Below are 23,946 nucleotides of genomic sequence, written 5' to 3'. Positions count from 1 at the left end.
TGATCCGTTACATGTTGTGTGCTCCTTTCGTGCCTGCTTCGTATCGTCGTAATCAGCATATCTAATATACAAATGTGTCGCTAATGTGTAGTGTCAGTGCGCGTGTTGGCCTCTGCCTGATGTTCCTCCACGCGTTCCAATGAACAATTTGTAGGAAAATAACAGATTGATAATAGTGTGCGGCCTGAATTTTGTGCCTTGATGCATAGCGCGTTGTAGCCAGGTCCAGGTTCCCACGTTGGTTTCTCTATCTTGCATAGCTCTTATATTGCGCACAGATTGGGGCGACTGTGAATTTTTCCACGCGTTCAATCGATTTTTGTGTCATGACGGCTTAGATGCGCCACAGATATTTTAGCCAATGACTCCTCGCCGGTGGTGACGGAGGAAGGCTCACTGCGCGTCCCGTAGGCAAGAGTTCCTGGCCGGTGGCGATGGAGGAAGTCCTACGCGGTACGTAGGCAGTTGTCATGGCCTTAGGTTGAAAGGTCCCAGTTCCCAAAGCCAAATTAGAGAGTTGGCCGTTGTTCGATCTCTTTGCGACTCACAGATGAGTTAGGACGCATTTGTACACGTCGCTGGCCGTTAGTGAGAATATGTGTGGAATACCGTCGATGGCTTCGTGTCTCGCAGAACGTGAAATTCGCTTTTCAGCTGCCTTCTTGTGGCTCCCAGAAGGAGGCTGCTGGAAAAGGGGTTGAGCTGTCGGAAATGTTAGTTGATTATTTTCGTTGGTGGATTGGCTTGTCGCCAAAGAAGGAGGCTTGCTTAGATGACCATGAGTAACTGACTCTTTGCATCGGCAGTGAATTCAGCCATTGAGGGTACCGTTGTTGCAATCCTTCCTGCGGCTTCAGAAGGCGAGGCTCACACCTATGAGCAGCTGAGAAATTCCGGCGGGCCGATGCGTGATTGGTGAAATCCACGCATCTAATGTTCCACCAAATATTTCATGATTCCACCAAATAAGCAGTGTGCGCCGATCCGTAACTCCAGCAAAATAAGCGTAGTGCGCTGATGAGAAACCCCGGCGGGCCGACGACTGATTCCGACGAAACTCAGTGACGATCAAGAGTGGGAGCTACGTGGTAATACCACCGAGAGCCTTACACCGAGTGGTTGCTATTCACTGGATATGGATTCCGAGGTATACGTGGTGGGTGTCTGTATGGTTCCGTTCATAATTTAGGGGGTCTGATCGTTGCACATAACCTGCAGACTGTGTGTAGCGACCACCCTATAGGTCTCCCTTCAATATGACCGGTGACAAGCGTGAATGAGATGGTGTGAATACATGAATGCTAGGTGCGGAATCCCAGTAAAGTAACGCGTGTTGCTTATGTTGGAAGGGAGGCGTCTGTTTTGTAATAGCCCACATATTGCCGGTGGGCAGCTATTTTCGCCATCACTTGCATTCGCTTCCACTTAGTCAGCTTATGCCATGTTATGTCGCGTATTTAGTACGAATTGTTTTGTATGTATGACTGAATATTTGATTCGAGCCAATGGGTTAAAAGTTATACGAGCAAAACGAAGGAAGTAAAGCGATGATGTGAACGTGTCAAAAGTTTGACAAATGCCCACAAAGTATGACAAAACTCTCGCATTGGTCAAGTTAAGATATGAGCGCAGCACGGCTTCACGACGAGGCCGCACGATATGAAAACACTCTGTGTGACATAGATAGCCGGAAAATGGCCAGTTCCAAAGCCCCGGCCACCGACAACCTCGCGATGCGCTTACTCACAGCGGTCCGAGGGGTGAACAGCAAGCGGACCGCCCCGGGGCACGGATGTCATTAAGGACCCTTAAGACGCCAATGCGGTTGCGGCGCGTAAGAAGCTTACTCATGCCGCGCCAGCCAAGCGACTGTTGAAATGTGGTCCCAATCCCGCACCCCCACACGATCCCGGCCGTGAGATTCAAGACTTTTTACACCCGGTCGGGATAGCAAGCGGCAGCCCTGCCCCACACTGGGTGACAGTATAGGATGTGGAGAAAGCATGCACTTCAGTACACAAGCAACATAGGCCGCCGCTCGCACTCGCGACCACTCTAGGTGACTTGCATCCGGGCATTTTCGACCTCCAAGAATTTGTACACAATACAGAGATAATTACATATAAATGTTGCGCGGCCCCGCACAATTGCAAACATGCAGGCTGTTCTTCTTTTCCAAGGATTTTCCATGCACCATTCGACAAAAACGTACAGGCTTTTCCAACTGGTTTTTTCTTGCAAGACATTCTCCGAACCAACAACATATCACGAAACAAGGCGGTGCCGGGCCGGCTCCTTGTTCGCTGCCAGGGCCGCAGAGCCAGTGTACTTACTCCCTTCGGCAGCAATGATGTCAGCCTGATCCACCGGTGGGGCCAAGGGAGGAACCGGAACCGGCAATGAAGTGGTCCTGGCTTCCGTGGTGCATCGTCCTGTATTGCGTTTTGTGTATGTATCCACCTGTGTGTGCTGAATATATGGACGTATGAACTCACCGTGTTTTTATTTGCTCGCTTTTGCATACGGGCAAAATTAGCCGTTCAACGTATCGTATGCGTGACGTTGAAGAAGAGATAGAAGCTATAGCTTCTCCTTGTCCTTGCTCTGCGCCGGATGGCATAGGACGGCTCAACGTAGCTCTTTGCCCGACCCTCAGCCAGAAGTAAGTTCCCTAGCCACGAGCATGACTTTAGGTCGCCGGGACAGAACAAGAAAATACGCGCCTGGGTGAGGAGCCTGCGGGCTTCGGGTGCGAGATGATAGCGAATCTTGTGTAAACAAACTGTCGCGCGCGGGATTTCCCGTGAGTTAAAAAAAATATATTCATTATTTCTTCTTCAACTCTTTATCGACATTGCCCACACTGGCAACCAAGATGTTCATCGCGGTTTTCACCCAAGGTTTTTGATGGTTTCTTTTTTCTCTGTTAGGCGGGAACCCCATACTGGTCACCGCTATGCTACGCGCAGCATTCCAGTTCAGTTTGATAGTATTATTGATGATTGCTTCTTTTACTCTATATCGACATTTCCTATCCCGCCAACCATTATGTCATGCGTGGATTTGCACTCTATTTCACATAATATCGTTTGCTATGTTTGTTTGCGCTCATCCAACTCTCTTGCCTTAACCCTAGCTTTTGGCGACATTCTCCCTGCTGGCCGTCCGCGTAACTAGAAGTATTGGCTCCTCATCTGTCAGCAATATCACGATCACCCGACGGACTCCTTACGGACACAAAACAGTAATCAAGAGATTCCCAAAGCCCGGCTTGCCTAAAAAACAAGTGCCGTGACTGACTCAATAATGTAGATGAAGCTCCTGCATGTTTTTTGAAGTTGGACTCGCACTCGCACATGAGGCTGGATAGTGCAAAATGTTTTAAATACGTTTACAAATACCAATCAGCGAGGTAGCAGGGCCACTTCAATGGAAATGTAGTCGGTGTACCGTTTGCATTTCTAATTGATTTAGTGCTCGCTTCTCGTTTGTTTAGTCACTTAGTTTGCTATTATCTTGAGGTCTAACTTAGCGTTAGTCAATACATGTTATTTTCGTATTCATCTTGTATTGCTTATTTTAGTCTCTGTTCTGTCTGTCTCCGCTCTGTTTAGTCCTAGGTCTAGTCTGTCCATTTCCGAGGTTTCGTTGTTTCCCTGTCAGCGTCCACGAGGAGTCGAGGCGCGGTGTTGGAGATGGGCGTTCATCAAATATAGTACACGTGAAACCTCGGTGTCTTCGACGTGGCGGCCGTCTACAGAAAGACCACGATTACAAAATGTACTCATTTAGTTGCTCAAATTATCTATGTGTGTGGCAATCATCGGTAACCCACTGCGGACCCAAAACAGTCTGGAGATAGTGACTGTACTCACTAATAAGCAACTTCACAAAATAAAAATTGCTTGGGAATGATACGTCTACCGGTGGTTATAATCATATTCGCTTGGATTTGTTATAGATGCCATTTTTAATGACGGATGTTGGTTAATTGACCCACTTTATTGATTCGCAGGTAATTATCATGAGGACAATTCCTCGTCATAAGCCGGCTAACTGGGAGCGGCTGCAAATAATGGCGAACACTGGTTCACCGGTAATATAGTAAATCTCCGCAGTAAATAAGGCTTTTACGAAACAGATAATTTTGTCTTAACATGGGCAATAAACTTACTTTACAGGGGTTCCGCAACCAGCATTCATACCTTCACACCGTCTCATGCATGCTTATCACCGGTCATATTAAAGGGAGGTCTATAGTATGGTCGCTACACAAAGACTACGTGTTATGCGCATCGACCAGACCCTTTAACCATGAGCGGAGCAGTACAGCCATACACCACGAATGCCTTTGAGTGTTTCCCCAGAAAATAGTAGCCACCCGGTGCAAGACTCACCTCGGCATCACCACGTAGCCCCCACTCTCTATAGCCGCCGAACTATGCCGACATCCCCCGTTGGCCCGCCGGAATTTCTCATCGGCTCACAACGCTCCCTCGCTGCCCGCGAGAAGCTCTTGCCCACGTGACGCGCAGGCCTACCTCCATCGCTACCCGCGAGGAGTCATTGAGTCAAGCATCTGTGACGCATTTAGTCCGTCATGGTAAAATTCGATTGGGCTCGCGGACATTCACACTCGCCCCAAGATGTGCGCAGTATATGGACTTAACAAGAAGAGACAAAACATGGTCCTGACTACGACGCGTCATGTCTCATGGCACAGAGTTCAGGCTGCACACTATTCACTGATCTGCTGCTTTCCTGCAGACTGTTCCTTGAAACGCATAGAGCAATGCCAGGCAGGGGTCAGCACGCCATTTAACAGCACGCATTAACGACACATTTCTATGTAAGGCATGCTGATTACTGTGATCCAGTGCGTGCACGAAATGAGTGTACAACATACAACGGATCAAAATGATGTGCGAGTACGTAAGCTTAATGCTCCTATAGAACTTACTTTTCTTTAGGGTGTATAAATAAAGCGCAAGGTTACCAAACATAGAAAGGGGTCGGAGATCTCAGGGACTACGCCGACAGGTCGGCGATCCCTCCGCCGGGCTCACATTTTGTGGAGGCATAGGTGCCGAGCGCACAGCCCTCGGCGCACCAGGCCGATGCCGTCTCCCATCATCGTGTCCGTCTCGACTTCCCTCCGACAGTCGACTCTCACTGGGCTCTGTTTCCGATGGGGTCGGCGTTTGTTCAGGGTCGCCTCCTATTGATCGTCCCGGCGCGCATGTCCGGGACAAGCGCGCGGGTCAAACATAGCAAACAAGAACATTGGAAAAAGCTTGCTGGAAAAAGTAGCATGTGGCCTGCGGCAGATAGATACGCCGCGCGCCACGAAAACAGTATAGAGCTGCATTTTTATATTTATTCGGATTTATGCTCCTCCCAGGAGAGGCTACGGCCGATGGTCACTCCCAGCATCTTCAGGGACGGCCGTAGGGGTTAACATTAAGATGGAGATGTTCAGATGGAAGGATGATACTTTTTGATGGCCTGGGGCGTACCGACTAAAAGGAGGGTGGTTTTTATGGGGTTTTTCTTTAGGGCATTGGCAATTAAGTATAATTGGAGGGCAAGAATGGTTTCCCTCTACCGGGATTTTAGGGTGGGCAAGTGGTCACAGTGGGTGGTGTCGTGGGCAGCGGGCGATGAGCGTCATCGGCTTAGGAGACCAGGCACCCGTGAGGTAGGTAAGATGGAAGATCGTTCGCGAAGATTCTGACGAGGTTTGGGCTCACCAGGGACTCCTGATGAATACCGTGGGACAAAGGAAGAGATCATGAACCACCTCTTACCACCCGCCGCCATCCATCGAGGAAACTTTGAAACCATCGTGGATCGATGCCGTGCCACTGCAGCTTGGTCAGGAGGACGCCGTGGTCAACGCTGCCGAAAGCTCGGCTAAGGTCTATGGAAGTAACGGCGATATGTTCGGAACCGATCCGGCGAGTCATTCACTCCATAGCGCCCTCCTTTGAGTGACACGGCCTATACGCATAGACGGGTGGGAGACGGTAGACGTCAAGTCGAGATGAGCCGACAACTGTCGACAGAAAACCTTTTCACATGACAACGCCGTGCAGCTGATATGGGCCTAAAACTGCTAGCAGCGTCACGTTTGCCAGCAGGTTTATGACAAGGAATTGCGTCGATGATAGCAACCTGCGAATCAATACAGTCGGTCAGCGAGCTAAAGCCGCCATTAACAATGGCATGTATAATTAATCCAAACAAATCTGATTTTTAATGGTAGACGCATCACGCTTAAGTACCTTTTCATCGGTAAGGTCGATTATTAGTGAACACAGCCACTATGTCTAGACTACTGTGGGACACAGTCGCCGTCCTTTGTGCTAGGACGATACGCAGGCGATGGCATATAGTCTGAGCAGCTGGTCACGTTGCAAATCCCCAATGACGGGATCAATACGATAGGCGAAAAGAGGGTCAGCTGTCACTTATCATTCTCATGCACGCAGGTAACCAGCCCGACAAAATCAGTATGAGAATAAATGCGGTTATTCTGATGGGTTGGCGCTACTTTCTTCCTGACTACTATTTGCAAACGCATTAAAAACATTATTTTTTACACCACGTCATGTGGGAGTTTGTAACTTCAAAACATATAGGACCTGCATCTAACTTATTAAGTCAGTCACGGCGCTTGTTGCCTGTATGCAAGTTGGGCTTTGGGTATCTCATGATTGCCGTGTTGTGTCGGTGAGAAATCGGTCGAGTGATCATGATGATATAGCGGATAAATGACTAGCCATTACTCCTAGTTACGCGGAAGGTCAGCAGGAAGGATGCCACCGAAAATTGTAATTAAAGGCGGAGAATTGAAGAAAGCACAGCAACAAACGAAGCAAGCAAAATATTATTTGAAACAGTGAAATTCCGCGAGCAACGTAATGGTAGCCAGCATGGGATGCCAGTCACGTGTTAAGGAGCAGACAAACCAAAACAAACGAAAAAGCAAGAATCTTCACCGAATCCCTGGTGAAGCAAAAACAATGATCCCTATGGTACGAAGGCTGATCTCAAGTATGACGACCAACCATATGAAGTAATACCGAGCTAATGACGAAAAACAAACAGCACAAGCGCCACATGAAGTCAGCATGTCAGTGATTTGGAAATCACTGAGAGCTCACCACAGACTGAAAGCCAACTATTTTGGAAAGTTACATTTCAGCAAAGCATGCTGATGGTGGTATTGGACAATAACAGGTGTAAAGCAGTGAGCACGTCCGCAGCACAAGCCACAATGCTGCAGTCCAATGCACAACTATCTAGCTTATTTTCACATCTTGGGATGCATTTATTGTGGAATTACGGTCCTAAATCACGGACGCCACTCCCCAGAACGTATGGCTCATCTAATAGCACAGACATCGAAGCAGGGTTTTATCTTGACTCGTTTCATTTTAAACACCCGCGCAATTACACACGATTTACGCCAGCGGCACGCTGCCGCTATGACATTTTGTTCGATCAATCGAACTTTCGGTCGGTCGCTTCGACAAGGCCGACACCAGCGTCTTCTCTGATCAAATGCCTGCCTACGTCATCCTGGCTAGCGCATAAGTCACCCGCCGGTGGCAGGCGACGGCCGCTGCGGTGCCGACGAGCACGACTGCCGCCGAGGTGGCAAAATCGCCGCAAAAGTCGCCCGTGTAAACTGGGCTTAATGCGGAAAATATTTCTCGGCGGCCTTTGATTCCTATCAAATTGAATTTATATTTTTCATATTCTGTATTCGCTTAGGCTCACGGGTGGGGGAGGTAATCTCTCGTTGGGAGGATTTGGCGTTGGGGGAGGGCACGCTTACTCAAAACAGTGCACACAGACACACAGGCGAAGCCCGTTAGTGCCGCCATTGCGCTGTGGACGTCCTTTCGTCATCCCCGGGCGGGCAAATGGTCACTAGCCCCATCCTGTACTTGAGTGCGATAACATTCAGGACTCGCGAGTGTTTTAATGTCCAGCTGGTCGCCGCGCCAGCACATTCACCTCTCTACAAGCGGTCCGTGGCCAGCCATGGGGGGGGGGGGGGCGCGTTTGGTTTTATGGCTTAAGTTCCTCGAAGTAGCTTTGCTTCCGACGACCACACAAGTCATATGGTAAGCAAATGGCCAGTCGTATGACCAGTCGTATGATAAGCAAAATTCATAACCGTTTTTGTCACATCGATACGGAGCTTGGTGTCTTCGAAATCAACTTTTCTGCGGGTAAGTTTAAGCACTCATCGCCCACATTTCACACCGATCTTGAAATTCACACGAAAAATTAAACCAATTTATTATGGGTTCAACGTCGTTACAGTCTATAGCATGCACACTTCAATGTTTGCACAATGGACAAGCGATCACATTTTCAACCTATATCAGTGTGCGTCAGATCATATATTCCAATACACGTATGACGAGTGAAAAATTGGTCTCCCCTACCGCTGCACCACATCGGTGGCGTAGGAGTTCTGCAACGTCAGATGCAGTCTCGTCTTCTTAAACGAACATGCTTCGCGTAAGGAAACGAGAGGGGTTTGCACACAAAGGGGCTGGGCTACGCAATACCTTTACACTATCATGCAACACTCATAACAGGACGAATTGGTATCGCTGACACGCCGCCAGAGAACAGGGAGCGATATACCACACCTGGTAGGCTTACCTGTGGCCGCAATTTATATCGACTTCACAAGGGGCGCTGCATAGGAAAAACTTCGACTGAGTGAGGTTCGAACTCACTCCCCACCCGCATTTGGAAGCGTTCGGGAGTCCGCGGGAAATACGTCATCTAAAGAGCGTGCAAATTACATAGGTGGGAACACATCCCGAACCGAATGGACAACTGGCACAGAACATGGACGCGCATCACCACGGCAAAAAGTGTCAGCACAGACCGTTTTCTTTCTACCGGTTCAGTCAGATGAACCCACCAATGGTATGGCATGCTAATGCCTGTCTTTACTACGGCAGCATGCTCATAATGCGAAATCTTGTAAATATCTTGTCGTACTGTGTCTTCAAAAGGACATCCGGCAATGGAAGAAATACTGTAGCCACGGTGTCTGGTTCTCTACAACCTGGCTCGGCTAACGCACCGGCAATGTCTCTAATGAAATATGAATGTGCGCGCCTCAACACTGCGGCAGCCAACCGGCAGCAAATAGCCGCCAATGTTCAGCCGATGTCGCTTCCGGGGGAGGAGGAAGGGGGGGGGAGCTAATCCCCCCCCCCTTGCCCTCCGATGTCAGGCGGTGAGCCACAGGGTGGGGACGCGCGGGCCACAAACACGTCCGCTCCAACACCACAAAGCTGGGTATGGTATACAAAATGACAGAAAACCGGACCACTCTGCACGCCAGCTGATACCGCACAGCACAGATCGATTCCGGACGCAATGTGGTCGCACCGGTTCAGTCGATCGTCTCCTCCCACGGACTGAGGCGCACTGCTGCCAAACGAAAGACCACGATCCGCTTTTCCCCGGGTTGCGGCATCCTCTGGCCAAGCCGCATACCAGGATCCGCTCCTCCACCCGCTGCGCTGAGCTACGGCCTGGCAGTAGACAAGGACTTCACGCTCCACCCCCAGTAGAGCGTTGTGGTCTAACGGCACGGTGGAATTCGCTTCACCGGTTTCCATACGCTGTGGCCTAGCGGTCGAGCAGAATTGGTCTCTCCACGGGTTTCTATGCGCTGTGGCCTAGCAGTAGAGCAGGATTCTCTTCTCCACGGGTTTGCGGCAGATGGGGCACTCCTGCATGCGGTCGCCACACATCTGGCACGTGCCGTGGCCACAGAGGAATATCATGTTCTTCAGCCGATCCAGGCACACCGGGCACATGGTCTGTGGACGGAGAGGAGGTCAGAGCTGGCAGACAAGGCCATCACGACACACGCGGTCTGTGGACGAAGAGGTCAGAGCTGGCAGACCAGGCCATCACAACACATGGTCTGTGGACGGAGAGGTCAGATCTGGCAGACCAGGCCATCACGACACATGGTCTGTGGACGGAGAGGTCAGAGCTGACAGACCAGGCCATCACGACACATGGTCTACGGACGGAGAGGTCAGAGCTGTCATGCCACATCACACCACATCGTCTACGGATATGGTCATTGGTCCTCAACACACACACACACACACATACACTATCCATTTGCCTAAACCAAACGACTCGGGAAAGAAAGTTATGCATACGACCAATCGACGCAAGTTTTCCAAGATTCCAATATCAGTCCCCAGCCGTCCGCCTCCTCCGCACCTGCTCCTTGATGTCCTGCAGCTGCTGCTGCAGCTTCTGCACGTCCGAGTGGTTGTTCATGGGCCGCTGTGCGCCCGTGCTGGAGGTGGCCATGCGGGTGGGCCCAGCGGCGGCGGCCGCTGCTGCTGCGGCCGCGGCAGCCGCCGCCGCTGCTGCCGCCGCCGCCGCCGCCGTGTTGTTGCTGGGAGCGCCGCCAGTGGCGCCCAGGTCCGAGTCGCTCAGGTCGCCCCCGCTGTCGGGGGCTGGGGGCGGGGGCAGGGACGGACTGAGGCACTGCTGACCGGCGGCGGCACAAGCACGCACGGTCAGGCACGGCCACAACACACAACAGCCGCAACCAATGTAACCTTCAGGGACTGGCAGCCGTGGTAACTATGGCTGGTGCACAAAATGCAAGTCATAAGTATCGAGAGACTCGGACACTCCCGTGTCGTCGGGTCAACCAATACCCTCGAATGAAAAAAAAAATAACTGTAGGAAAACAAGAATGTGTCCACCCATCAACCCCGGCGAGCGACGAAAACGCTCCGCACTCTCACCCTCCCCTCTCCCCGTCGTCACTGGCGAAAGCCTACCCGGAGCGCAATTTCACCTTGGTACCTTTACGACTGAAATTCACACATGCCAGCGGGCGGCACGATCTCGAAATGGAAGAGGCCGCGGCTCTCCTTTGGCCGGGGAGTCTCACAGCGGTCGGGTCACCGTCAACACTCGAGCGCTGAACAGCGGGCCTCCTCAGTCTAACGAGCTTGGCCGGGGAGCCTCACAGCGGTCCGGTCACCGTCAACACTCGAGCGCTGAACAGCGGGCCTCCTCAGTCTAACGAGCTTGGCCGGGGAGCCTCACAGCGGTCGGGTCACCGTCAACACTCGAGCGCAGAATAGCGGGCCTCCTCAGTCTAACGAGCTTGGCCGGGGAGCCTCACAGCGGTCCGGTCACCGCCAACACTCGAGCGCAGAATAGCGGGCCTCCTCAGTCTAACGAGCTTGGCCGGGGAGCCCCACAGCGGTCGGGTCACCGTCAACACTCGAGCGCAGAATAGCGGGCCTCCTCAGTCTAACGAGCTTGGCCGGGGAGCCCCACAGCGGTCCGGTCACCGTCAACACTCGAGCGCAGAATAGCGGGCCTCCTCAGTCTAACGAGCTTGGCCGGGGAGCCTCACAGCGGTCCGGTCACCGTCAACACTCGAGCGCAGAACAGCGGCCTCCTCAGTCTAACGAGCGGTAAAAGCATTATTGTCTTCCGAGTTCCAAGAGGCCTTCCCTCAGTGGATACATCAAACGGATATGACCAAGCATCCGCAATCGTCGTTATTCTACATACCATACACTGAGAGCGACACTGTGAGATCACACAGCGCGGGAGGCTAGTGGAAACGCAATGCTCTAACAGAGTCACTCCACACGCAAAATCCTAGGCCTCGGTATCATGACCAGCAGCCACCTGTCTCGGCCGTGACGTGCATCACGCCCCTCCCCAGTGACAGCCGCTCTGCCCGGGGGCGGCGCCCACCTTCGAGTCCGCAGCAGACGGCGAGGGGGAGGCGCGCCTCCACCGGCGCCCGGCACTGCACGCACTTCTTCATCAGGCTGGCGCACGAGTGGCAGGCCACCATGTGGCCGCACGGCCGGAACAGCACCGAGGCCCGCTTGTCCGAGCAGATGATGCAGTCCTCCAGCTGCCGCCGGACACACGGAGGTCAGAGGGGTCAGAGGTCGGAGGCCGAGGTCGGTAGCCCGCTGGTGTTTGGTGGCGCGCACATACGAAGCCAGCTAAATTTCAGCCGAGCTCGGAGGTCAGCTGAGACCAGACGGATATTAGTAAAGGTCGGGCAGCAGTCAGCGAGGAGAGAGGCCAGACATATGCCTTCAGTCGCGTAGCCAGGAATTCGCCCAGGAGGGGACCCAATCAGGGCATCGGGGACGTTTTCAGCCAAGGGGCCCTTCTTGGCCACTCTAGAGGCCTTGATGTTGGATTTGGGGGACAATTCTAGGCTTTGGATCCCGTTTGAGTACCTGGAGTCTCGACTCCGACGTTTTAGAAACGTTCTACGGGCATCTTAAACTTTCCGAACGAACGGGGGCTTTCGGGGCCCATTGCCTGTGTGTGTGGGGGGGGGGGGGGCATGACTCTAAAAGCCCGTCCGGACTACGCCATCACGCAGAGATTCCCTTTCATAGTCCCGGAACAACCAAGTGAGCACGGTTCACAACCCACCAGCACTTCCTCCAGCGTGCACCTCACCTACACCAAGACAGCACAAAACACCGCCGCCACTCCACACATCGACATCGCCCCAACACGGCCGTTCGGTCTCCACCAGCAGCCGCACATCAGCCACGGCCACGTCGCCGGTGCCAGCGCACCCACCTCCACGTGGCTGAGCACCTCCCGCCGGCAGATGAGGCACTTCTTGACGCGGTCGGCGCAGCTGGCGCAGGTGCAGACATGTGCGCAAGGTTGGAAGAGGACGTCGCGCTTGTTGTCGGAGCACACCATGCATTCCTCGGCCACGTCCGGACCGGCCGCGTCGCCGCCGCCCGCCGCGCCGCCGCGGCTCGAAGTCATCACCCGCTCCGTGGCCTCGCTGGAAGGGGGAGGGAGTGTCGAAAACCTGTGATGTAATCACCCGGAAAAAGAACGCCAAGACTTCACACCGAGAAACGAGAAACGAACTGCCATGCCGCGCTTTGTAACAGTTCATGGACAGCAGGATTACTCACACGGACTTCTCGCGGTAACACTTGGCCAGCGCCTTGCTGAGGTTGGGGTCAGGACACAGGTCCAGGGGCGTCTGACCCTTCTTGTTCTTGATGGTCAAGTCGGCCCCGTTGGCCGCCAGGAAGCAAGCGATGGACGCGGAGGACTTCTTTTCGGAGCCCTGGCTGCCCAGGCCCATTACCAACTGCCGACGAAAAGGTCGGGTGAGGGAGCAGCCCAGACGAAGATGCGCACTGCTAGCACCCGATCCGGGGCAACTCTCGGCGTTCATCAACCGGCAGCCATTACAAACCAAACACGCATTACACTCAGCAAGTATTACAAACATCGCTGATGGTCACGACTGTGCGCGTGGTTGACGGCGGCAGGGTGGCTGCTATCCCGCGACAGCCCCCGCTGGTGGCGCCTCTAACGCGGCGCGCGCTCGTGAGTTCACAGCCCGACGCTAGGCAGCGCTAGAGGCGGCAGGTGGTCTGCTGTAGACGAGTGGAGACGGCACAGCAACTGCGATGTGAAAGGAGAGTGCAGTGTCCTGACCTCTGCCACGGTCAGAGTTTCGCTCCCTTAGGTCTGGAGGTCTTGAGAGACTTGCTCTCGAAGTTAGGCTGAATAGCATGGATATTTTTGGTGTTCAAGCTGGTCAAAAGAACCTGCCTGTCACACAGCAGATCTTGATATGATGACAATGATTGTCCTATAAGCTGTTTTTTTAAATTGGTTGCGGCTGTGAGTTGAAGCCATTACCAACGAACGATAACAGTTGAGTCTAACCATTCAATGATCCCGAAACGCAGTGCAATGCTCCTGAACCCCAATCGAACCCCAACGCAGCACCCCCGCTGGCCGCACCTTGCTGACGCTGACGTCCGGCATATCCTGCAGCTGGCGCAGCTGCGACAGCGTGTGGTGCCGCAGTGCCTCGTGCAGCGGCGTGTCGCCATCCTTGTCTTGCACGTTCAGGTTACATCCCTTGCTCACCAGCAGCTGACGACACCGCCGGCCACGGTGACAGGGTGGTCACGACAAACAGACACTGCAGCGGACCACAGCTGGCCAGCCAAACGCAGTGTTGAAGGCCCAAAAGCACTCGGCTGGATCGGCGAATATATAAACAACACGCGCAATGGTCAGATGCTTGGTTTGGTCAGCGATCCGACGGCCGGCGGACTGACGGCCGGAGGGACCTAACACGGAGCATGGACTGACGGCCGAAGGGACCTGACACGGACGGAGGTAAGCATGGACTGACGGCCGAAGGGCCTAACCGGACGGAGGTAAGCACAGACTGACGGCCAGAGGGACCTAACACGGACGGAGGTAAGCACAGGCTGACGGCCGGAGGGACCCTAACACGGACGGAGGTAAGCATGGACTGACGGCCGGAGGGACCCTAACACGGACGGAGGTAAGCACGGGCTGACGGCCAGAGGGACCTAACACGGACGGAGGTAAGCACGGACTCAGGGTCGGAGGGACCTAACACGGACGGAGGTAAGCACGGACTGACGGCCGGAGGGACCTAACCACGGACGGAGGCAAGCACAGACTGACGGCTGGAGGGGCCTAACACGGACGGAGGTAAGCACAGACTGACGGCCGGACGGACCTAACACGGACGGAGGTAAGCACGGACTCAGGGCAGCATCACGGACACGAACAGTGGCAGGAACGACACACAGTCAATAACCCGACCGGCACACATGTGGAGGGGCAGGACCAGGGACAAGCAGAGCTGCGCACGAGCAGACTGAGCGTGTGTCAGGACCAGGTGGCCGTACCCGGACGATTTGTACGTGCCGGGCACACGTGTGAAAGGACAGGACCAGGGAGCAGCAGAGCTGCGCACTGGCAGACGGAGCGCGTGTCAGGACCACGCGACCGTACCCGGACGATTTGGACGTGCTGCCTCTCCACGGCCAGGTGCAGGGCCGTCTGAAGGTTGACGTTCTGCAGGTCCATGTTGGCCTTGCCCTGAAAACGGAGTGGGCCATGTGTGACCGGTCGGGCAGCCGTGCCTCCCCATAACACGCCCGGCGGCCGGGACGGCACCTCCACTCCTTGTGTGGCGTCGTCACGGCGGTCCAGGCAACGACGGCTGAGGGGCTGGCGAGGAGAGCGAGCATTGCGACCAGTACACAGCGCCGGACTGGGAACCTGTCCCGACGCCCAATGAGTGTCACCGAGACCGGAGCACTGTATACATGGACAATTTGACTGTCAATCCACCCTGGACCCACGTGGAGTTAATCTACCCCTCTACTTCAGGGTTTACCACACCAGAGTGGCAAGTAGCAGCTGATGGTTCAATTTCAAACTCCTCTTCGGCTCAAACTCAACTGGTGGCGTCTGAACGCCACACAGGGGCTGTAAGGCTGTCTCCAGACGCTCTATCGCAAAAACGGTTGACCACATGGAAAGAACAGACCGAGCCGGTGGAGAGTGAGGGACAGAGGGGCTGGTCACTGACCTGCAGCACGAGCAGCTCGGCCACCTCCACGTGACTGTTGAGCGCGGCCAGATGGAGTGCCGTGTAGCCGTCGTCCTTCTTCTCGTCCACCAGCCACGGCCGCGACAGCTTCGAGAGCAGCACCCGCATCGCACTGTGGACACGCGCCGTGTCAGCTGCTGGCTGCCGCAGAGAGAATAGTGACCGGGCGGGGGGAAGGGGTGTTGAACGGACACAGAGGCACCGGGGGAGGGAGAAGGGGTGTCGAACAGACACAGAGACGAAGGGAGAGGGGAAAGGGTGTTGAACAGACACAGAGACATCGGGGGAGGGGAAGACTGTTGAACGAACACAGAGCAGAAATGGCGTTGCAAGGAAAGCGCACACAAGGTGAGCAGGAAAATACCGAACGACCGTGGGGGCAATATCGTTGTTAGAGGACAGAGGCCGGTCAAGTTACAACTCTAAAACCAAGGTGGACTCAAAATATCAACCTCTGAATATGCTTGCGATGAGCTAACAAAATCATGTCAGGTCAGTTATACCTGATACAAGACGCGGAGGAAGTTATCACTGCAGACAGCACAGATCACGAGGAAGGCCAGATGTGTGCACTAACCACTGAGCGACAACAGCCAATAACCCACAGATGACCGGGAAAATATGTCTTCCATTGATTGCAGATTCGAACTACAACTAACTGTCTGTAGTGCTCATAAGACACACGGGTTTTTAGTACCTTCCTCGAAAACGGTTGCTGTCATTTCATTGATACACGAATGCCTTCTGCGTCGAAAACGTTTGCCGCTGAAAATAATTGTTCAACTTTTCCAAGATGCGTAACTGAGCAACGCCTGCATTTAGGAATGAAACACATAAATCTGAATGTCTACTGGTGGTTCCTTTGTTGGTTTTTATGAAAAAGTAGATAATTACGCACTTCTTTAACATAGATGGCGTTTTTCAAAAAACCATTGCGTTTTGCTTACGGTAGTAACTGGAGGCAAAACATGATATAAACCCGGCACGTTTACCATAATTATTTCACGAGCTAAACAGACGATTGCTGGTCAGGGCAAGGCGGTATGGATAACCTGGGTGGACTACATCGGTTACCGTAAATGCCTTGCCTTGCCCTTGTCGCTGAGTTGGTTAGATACGTTTTAGATTTCTAGATATCTGTGGGCACAAATTTAGTCGCCTTCGCAGTGGCAGAACAGTTGATATAAACTATGCAAATTTTTAGAGGCACGCTCTGAAAAACATAAAAAACACCCAACAAATACGCTACATGCACCAACAGTGAAACAGTGTCGCTGATGTATTTCAGATATGCGTAGAGCGTTTGTTCATGTTCAACGCCACACCAGCACTGAACCCCAGCAGGGTTCTTGCCTACAGAACAATGTTGGAAGCGAACACGTACTGTGGACCGTCATGTTTCGGCAAAGCCAACGCGGCATGACACAAAATAATTTTGACGCTGGAGATTGAATATAAATCAACAGGCATATAAAAGCTGATTTTCTTCCTAAGATTTGCTCCGAACCTTTAGCTTGGATGGATTTCTGGGCCCAACGTCCACGCTGAGCAGTGTTCATTACATAAGCATTTGCCTCACCGTCCGATTGTAAAATTTAATCCCGACGGCACATATGCGGCGAGAGCTTTACGTGCCGTAATGCTCGACGCAGTGCGTTCTCCCCCTGATTTGACCTGACCTTCAGCGCGGCCGCTGCCACCGACCGCAACCAATCCCGGCCACGGTGAAACAGCGAGCGCATAAAGCGACCCCAACCCACCACGCCACGGGTGAATTAGCCAGAAAGCGGGCACACCAATCGGCTGAGCTATCGTGGCTAAGGCGTCATTTTAGTTGCTGTAATCAGCTCTGGAGCAGTAATAACCGGCCCGCACTAATATTTATCACGCTGGTAATCAAGGGCTTGGCCATTATCTACTTCCGGCTGTAGGACAGCCACTGTCATTGGGGTTTTACGATGCACTCAGCAACTGAGGCTATATAGCGTCGCCTGTCTCACTGGCGGTAAGGGCGGGGCACCGCGGGAAATCGATCCCTGTGCCTCTGGATGATGACATCAACGCCGAGGATCACTCAAGCTTAGCTACAGTTTCACCATTCCACTTTGAGACGCCCTATACTGGGTTAAGTTACCATGTAAAGCCCCACCGCAGCTTCCGCGTATTTCATTATACCATCGAGTAAGATGCAATGGTCTGTGACTCGGGAAATACTGGTGGCAGTGGCATAACAAAAGCTACGAACACTCCCGAAGAAGAATCGTCTACAGATTGCATATCTGCATTTTAACAAGCCATGGACCTCAGCCACAAGCCATGGGCCTCAGCCACAGGCCCTTAAAGTATGACCCCGGGTCGGAGCCTCTCAAGCTTTTTCTCAACGCAAGGACTATGGACAAAACACTGAGACAGCAAGTTGTAACGCTTTTTTCAAACCTTGGAGAAGCGTCACGCCAAAAATTGGTGCCGTGCTTTACGTGTGCTAGGAAGAAATCATATCCGTTGAAAATATGAGGCAATGGGTTTTCCTATCCAAAAATTGTGAACGCAGTATTAGCCACAAGCCAAGATCTGGCAGGCCTCTGGGAGCATCAACCTATACCATAATTGACAAAGTGAGAGGGTTGATACGGCAAAGCGGTAGGATTTGAGTGCGTGGCCTGACTGAAAAAGCTGATTGTTCAACTGATGCCATCATAAAGATCATCAGCCAGACTGAATTATCCCAAGCTGTGTGCAAAATGGCCCTCAAAATCGCACAAACACGCGACAAGAACAAAGGACATCCGCCGTGTTTCCAGCGCTTATCTTCCTAACGCTTGTCAGCATGTTGAAGAATACTTCTCTAGAGAATTATCACGGGGGATGTGTCGTGGGTGAATTCCTATAAATCGGAGACAATGCGCCAATCTGTGAAACGAAGACACGCTGGCTCTCAAGCACCCAAAGCTGATTCTTCTTAGGGAGAGATCACTGTCGCCATGTACTGAGACCAAGGTAACGTGTTCTTGGTGCATTTCCTCGAACACAGAGGCCAACAACATTGCAAGTTAAGTAAGGGTGCCGAGAGTGCCGGAGCTCAAAAGCCATTCAAGGAGAGACCTAGGTCAGGCGCCTCCAGGCCCCGTCCGCCAGGAAGACGCCCGACCCCAGACGGACCGCGCCACCTGCCGGGCTGGGCTGAGCCATCCCCCCCCCCCGTGTCACCACACAGCCTGCACCCGCGCCATTACGCTTACATCTCTTCGGCCCCTAAATGACTACCTTCGTGGTCACCGCTTCCTAACTGACCCGGGGTGAAATGAACTGTGTATAAGCAGGCGACGGAGACCACAGCCGACTTTTTCCGGGCGTAATTTCGGCGTTGGTCCGAGCGCTGGATGTAGCGTACCCGGGTGGATGGCGATCATGTGAAGAAGTAGCGTGTGGGCAGGGATGACAAAACGAAAACATGCAGGAGCTTGAACGTGTTTGCTTAAAAATGAAGATGTTATGACACATTGTAACTTCCTTATTGATCGGCCCACGCAATACGACCTGCACAAAGTCACGTGTAAAGGAAGCTCTTACAGACCAGAATAGCCTCCCAGGGAAATTTTCGTAGGTCAGAAAATAAGTGCCAGCTTCAGGACCTACACCCCAGTTCCTGCTGAGCTGTTTGCACTGCTTGGTGAAATGCTGGCGTTGTTAATGAGCGCCTCCTCACAGCATACTGGAGGATAGGTAAATACTGGAGGAGCGGTAAATGAAAGGCAAAACATTCCACTCGCGCGATCAATTCTCAAACGAAGCCCCATCAGTACGCTAGATCACTTGACCCGCAAGACAGATATAGCATGCATAAACATCCCGCATCGCCACCGCGACGCCCACGCTGCATTAAGCAACATCATTCCAGCGATCGATGGTTCCGAGCTTCAACTTGCGACGAATCGAAGGAGCCGTCCATCTGGCCCACAGCCGAAGCCGAGACGTCTGCCATGGGCGCGTGTCTGTCGTGCAGGCGGAACAGCCGCGGGGAGGGGCAGGCGGGGGGGGGGGGGGGACGCCGGCGCGCGCCCGACACCACCGAGTCACTCGGCAGAGTGGGGGACAGGCGGCTGCCGAGGTATTTCGGTGGGTGGAACGACCGGGCCAGATGGGGGGAGGGGGGGGGGGGGGGGAGGAAGGGCGGGACAGCTGCCGTCCCCCAGCGCGGGAATGTCAGGAGCGCGCGGCAGCCGGCCGTGCCAAGCTGGCGGCCGGGCTGCGGCTGCCGCCGACAGACGTCTGACAGCGGCCGAGGGGGACGTGGCGGCAGGCCACGGCCGCCGCCGAAGCGGCCGGGGCCACCGGGGCCGACCGGAGAGCGCAGGCGCTCGGCGGACCCGACTGGAGAACAGCGCCGCTAAGGGGATGGGGCTGATGGCCATAAACAGGGAGTCTGGAGCTCACTGGGTCCCAGAGAACGCGACTGGAGCCCACTGGGCCCTAGAAAACGCGAATGGAGCCCTCTAAGGCTCAGAGACGCGATCAGAGCCCACTAGGGCCCAGAGGACGCGACTTGAGCCTACTAGGGCCCAGAGAACGCGACTGGAACCCACTGGAGCTCAGAGGACGCGACCAGAGCCCAATGGAGCTCAGAGAACGCGACTTGAGCCCCCTGGGGCTCAGAGGAGCCAGATGACAAGACTGGAGCCCGCTGGAGGCCGAGGACGCGACTGGAGCTCGAATTCGTCAAGTTGCGTTACAACAAAAGAGAAAAGTGCGATTTTAATGGCTAGCCGTCGTCGCCGAAAACATGTTTTGATGGCTATCCGTTCTAAAACTACCCCAACACTATGCTAGCGGTGTTCCCGAGTTTGTTCCCCTTCCAGTAGAATGAAATGTAATTCAAAAGTTATTACGGCACCTGCGCCGGCCGCTGAGTTATACAGAGCATGTCTTCGGCTACAGAAACTTAAGAACGCGTCAAAACTTGGGGCCTTCACATTGTGGCCGTCTGAATAAAGTTGGTAGGCTGTGGCGCGGCGGAGTGGTGGGGTAAAGCCCGATTTTTTGCCCGTTGGTAGGCTCTTGGCTTGGCAACTTCCAAGAGACGTTCTTAATTTAAAAGATACGGAAATTTTCATCAAGTATTTCTTCCAAAAGCATCAAAAATGTCCTCAAGGTCGGAAATGTTACATAATAAAGCTGGTCACCATTGACGACTCCGGAAACGTTAGTAGCATCAATTCGCCGGTCTTCAGGAATTGGGCGTGCATATTTGCAAATGGTTTACGGGAGTGATGTTGAATAGATTAAGCCAACCAGCCATCACTTGCATTTTGGTTATCTAGATCACTTGGGTTCAGAACATCAAGCTCACTTAAGAATTTTACATCCGTAAACGCCCGGCCTTTTAGTGCGACCGAGCTGCCTGGTAGCCAACCCCAGCCATGAGGTAGGTTCCAGCAACACAAACGCTCTCTTGACGTGTGCTTTAAGATCGTAGGTGAAGTCAGCACCGCACCTCCATTAGAATACACGATGCCGGAACTGAAGCGCGTCATCTATTTCCGTCATCTACCATGATAACGCGAACCAACGGGCGTCCGCACGCTGAACTCAGACGGAGAATGCAGCCGATTCGAGATGCAGGCTTGCATCACATTCTACGGAATTACCGCGAAGAAGAGCAACACATGAACAGATTGGGCCAAGGTGAGCGACTCTTCGACGATGTACTATCCGCCCTTGCCAGGTGGCATTACAAGAGCCCTCTCTAACAAGCCAATGTCCAGAACGTTCTAATTCTGATAGCGCACCTCGCTGCAACAAAAACAGAGCACCCCAATCAAAACCCCGAAACCGCAGATCAGCGCCGCTGTGACGTCACCGCCCGGCATGACGTCACGGCGCCGGCGGGCCGCGTTCGGGTTACCGTCTGGCAGCGGCGGCGGACGGCAGCCATATTTAGGCCGGCGGCGGCCGGCGGCGGCAGGCGGCCAAAATAGCCGCGCGCCGACCGGTGCGCGCCGGCCGGGCGCCGCCATTGATTCTCGCCGTGCGCCGGCACCGGTCCCGGCGACACCGTGGATCGCCGCCCGACGCCGGATGCCGGCGCCGACGGAAATAGGGCGGCCGACGGCAGCGGCAGCGGCAGCGGCGCCAGAGGGTGCCGGGGTCGGGGACCGCGCCGGTGCCGTCCCGGCCGGCCGGGGGTAGCAGGCAGGCCGACAAGTCGGGCAGGGTGCAGTGTCGGCGCGAGGCCCATGAGCAGCGTCCGAACCAGGTGTGAAACGCCCCTAATAACTGCTTATCGCAAACGGTCGATATCATCACTAAAGTCTCATAGCCTGGTCCGATATAGCACCAGTTCGACGTTATCACTGCAGGCAGACATATGGCGGCAGGACGATGCTACTGGCTATATGGATGCAAGCGTGCATCAATCAATCCATTCAGGGGGAGGGGGCAACTGGTTCCCTGGGTCCCCTCGCTAAGTGCGCCCCAGTCATGCCGACCTGTTGAAAATTCTATTTCATCTCGGTTTCCGGTCACTGTTTTACGTCTCGGTGACAAATGGCCCGAAATGGTGGAACAACTTTGAAAGCGTGCTGGGGAGGTCTTTCAAATGCACGGTGCGCCACGACAAAGTACCGTCTTCAAAGTATTTACAGACAGGAGTCCATACTTCAGAGCTACCTGATTTTCCAGCAACGTTATAAGGAGCCAAACTGCGGCAGACCACCACGACATTTAGGAAGCTGAGCCTTTGAGTTAAGGACTGTAACGAGTTTTCACGGGAGACCCAGCCACGCCAAACATGAAACGTAGGGAGGTTTTATGTCATGCATAATAAAGCCGTGCAACATGTTGATATGTTACAGTTTAGAGCGACCATTCCTGGAGCTCTGGAGTCTGAATATAGCCATCACTCGAACAAGGTTTATTTTATGACTAAAGCACTGATGGCCATGGGCGCCAAATACCTCGTTTTTACAGAAGTACTACTTCCGCTACACAACTGCAAAAAAGCACATCACCTGACGCGGCGTACCCCAATTACCTAAGGTATTTAAGTACGCAACATGTGGGTCGTGAGCGGGGAGCAGCGCCAGTCCTGGTAGGGAGGGGGGCGGGGGGAGGAGGGACAGGACGGGCACTGGGTTGAAACAGGGCCCCCTGCTAGTGAAAACCATTCTCCGAAAACGAAAACAGTCGGATTTGTACCACTTGGCCTGGAGATGTCACGACTTCCTTTATTTCATTGTGCTGTTTTATGTTGTTAACTGAAACGGAAGCCGGGTACCAATGGAAGACACATTCCTGTCGGCACATTTAAATCAATGAACTAAGAAAAACAAGGCGTTATACACTCGATCAAATACATCACCAGCGCTACTCATGTCGTCATGGTTCAGTGGAATTTTCAAACCCAGAGCACTCGTGGGATTTACGGATTTTTTCTCGAAGTTCTACAGTTATAGGGATCCCGTCGACTGACCAAATATTTCATACCGAAACATTGTCAAACATTGGTGCACACGCGACCAACACATGTTCATCTGGGGATGCTCATCATTCACTCAGAATGGTGGATAAACAAATTGTGCGAAGTATTGAACCTGCGCGCTCGCAAACCTTGCAAACAAAGGCTCCACCGTGCGGAGTTGCAGTCTCCATGGACCACGCGGCGTCGGCCCAGAAGAACTTGCGGCGGCCAATGGGCGCACAAAAATTCCCCGTATCTTAAACAAGTACGTTCAAATATGGTATGCGTCATTACGTATGTGGCGCTCACTGTTACGTTTTACCCGTTAGATAGCCTTGGTTTTACCCCGCTAAAGAAAGGTGTTAAAATAAGCCCTTCTTTTCCAGCCGGCTATTTCTTTCGCAGGTTTACCTTTAGCCCTGATTCGCCGCATCTCATAGCACAGACAAAGGGGAGGGGGAGGGGGAGATACGGCCCTCTGTCGTTTTTAAACTAGGAAAGATAAGCTTTGCGAAAACAAACAAATGGATCAATCTCAACGAAACCTCGTCATTGATAATAGCTTTATGTTTCTAGAACAATAATTGACCACACCAGGCCGAGTCAAAGGACATTTTCATGAAAATATAAATATTTCAGCTTAAATGCATAACACCATTCAATGTAGTAACAAGATAATGAAAAGACATGTTTCTTGCTTCATTCGGAGTACAATATGCATTTTTATGTGTTTCGAGATGCATTTATGACGAGGGGCTGCGTTAGTGTAATAATGCCGGCCCTCCGCGCGCGGTCCGCGGATTCGTCGGGAGCCGCCCGTGCCGGCCCGCCAAAAACACGCTTTTGTGGCCTGTCTTTGGGCACGCAATACATCTACGCACGTGGGACCTGCATGCCTCCCCTCCCCCCCCCCCCCCTTATATCGCAAGCATCTGGATCAGTGAAGGCAAGACCAGAAGTACGACAGAGATTCGATTAACTCATTAACTAGGAGAAA

At 53.2% G+C, this 23,946-nt stretch overlaps 1 protein-coding gene across 1 annotated transcript in view; it reads right to left on the bottom strand.

Moving 5' to 3' along the window:
- Positions 1-8,296: 8,296 nt before the first annotated feature.
- Positions 8,297-23,946, bottom strand: part of LOC119098449 (E3 ubiquitin-protein ligase MIB1-like) — a 93,748-nt gene continuing 78,098 nt past the window's right edge. Inside the window, 8 exon segments of the mRNA XM_037221367.1 lie at positions 8,297-9,866; positions 10,285-10,526; positions 11,797-11,962; positions 12,655-12,871; positions 13,008-13,189; positions 13,855-13,989; positions 14,890-14,976; positions 15,473-15,605. Of these exon segments, the coding sequence (XP_037077262.1) occupies positions 9,723-9,866; positions 10,285-10,526; positions 11,797-11,962; positions 12,655-12,871; positions 13,008-13,189; positions 13,855-13,989; positions 14,890-14,976; positions 15,473-15,605 (1,306 nt within the window). The 3' untranslated portion in view covers positions 8,297-9,722.

The sequence above is a fragment of the Pollicipes pollicipes genome, unplaced genomic scaffold (genome assembly GCF_011947565.3).
Source record: "Pollicipes pollicipes isolate AB1234 unplaced genomic scaffold, Ppol_2.1 Scaffold_4740;HRSCAF=5597_pilon_pilon_pilon, whole genome shotgun sequence".
NCBI lineage: Eukaryota > Metazoa > Arthropoda > Thecostraca > Pollicipedomorpha > Pollicipedidae > Pollicipes > Pollicipes pollicipes.
Note: the sequence above shows the minus strand (reverse complement) of the source record. Positions and strands in the feature narration are given on the sequence as shown.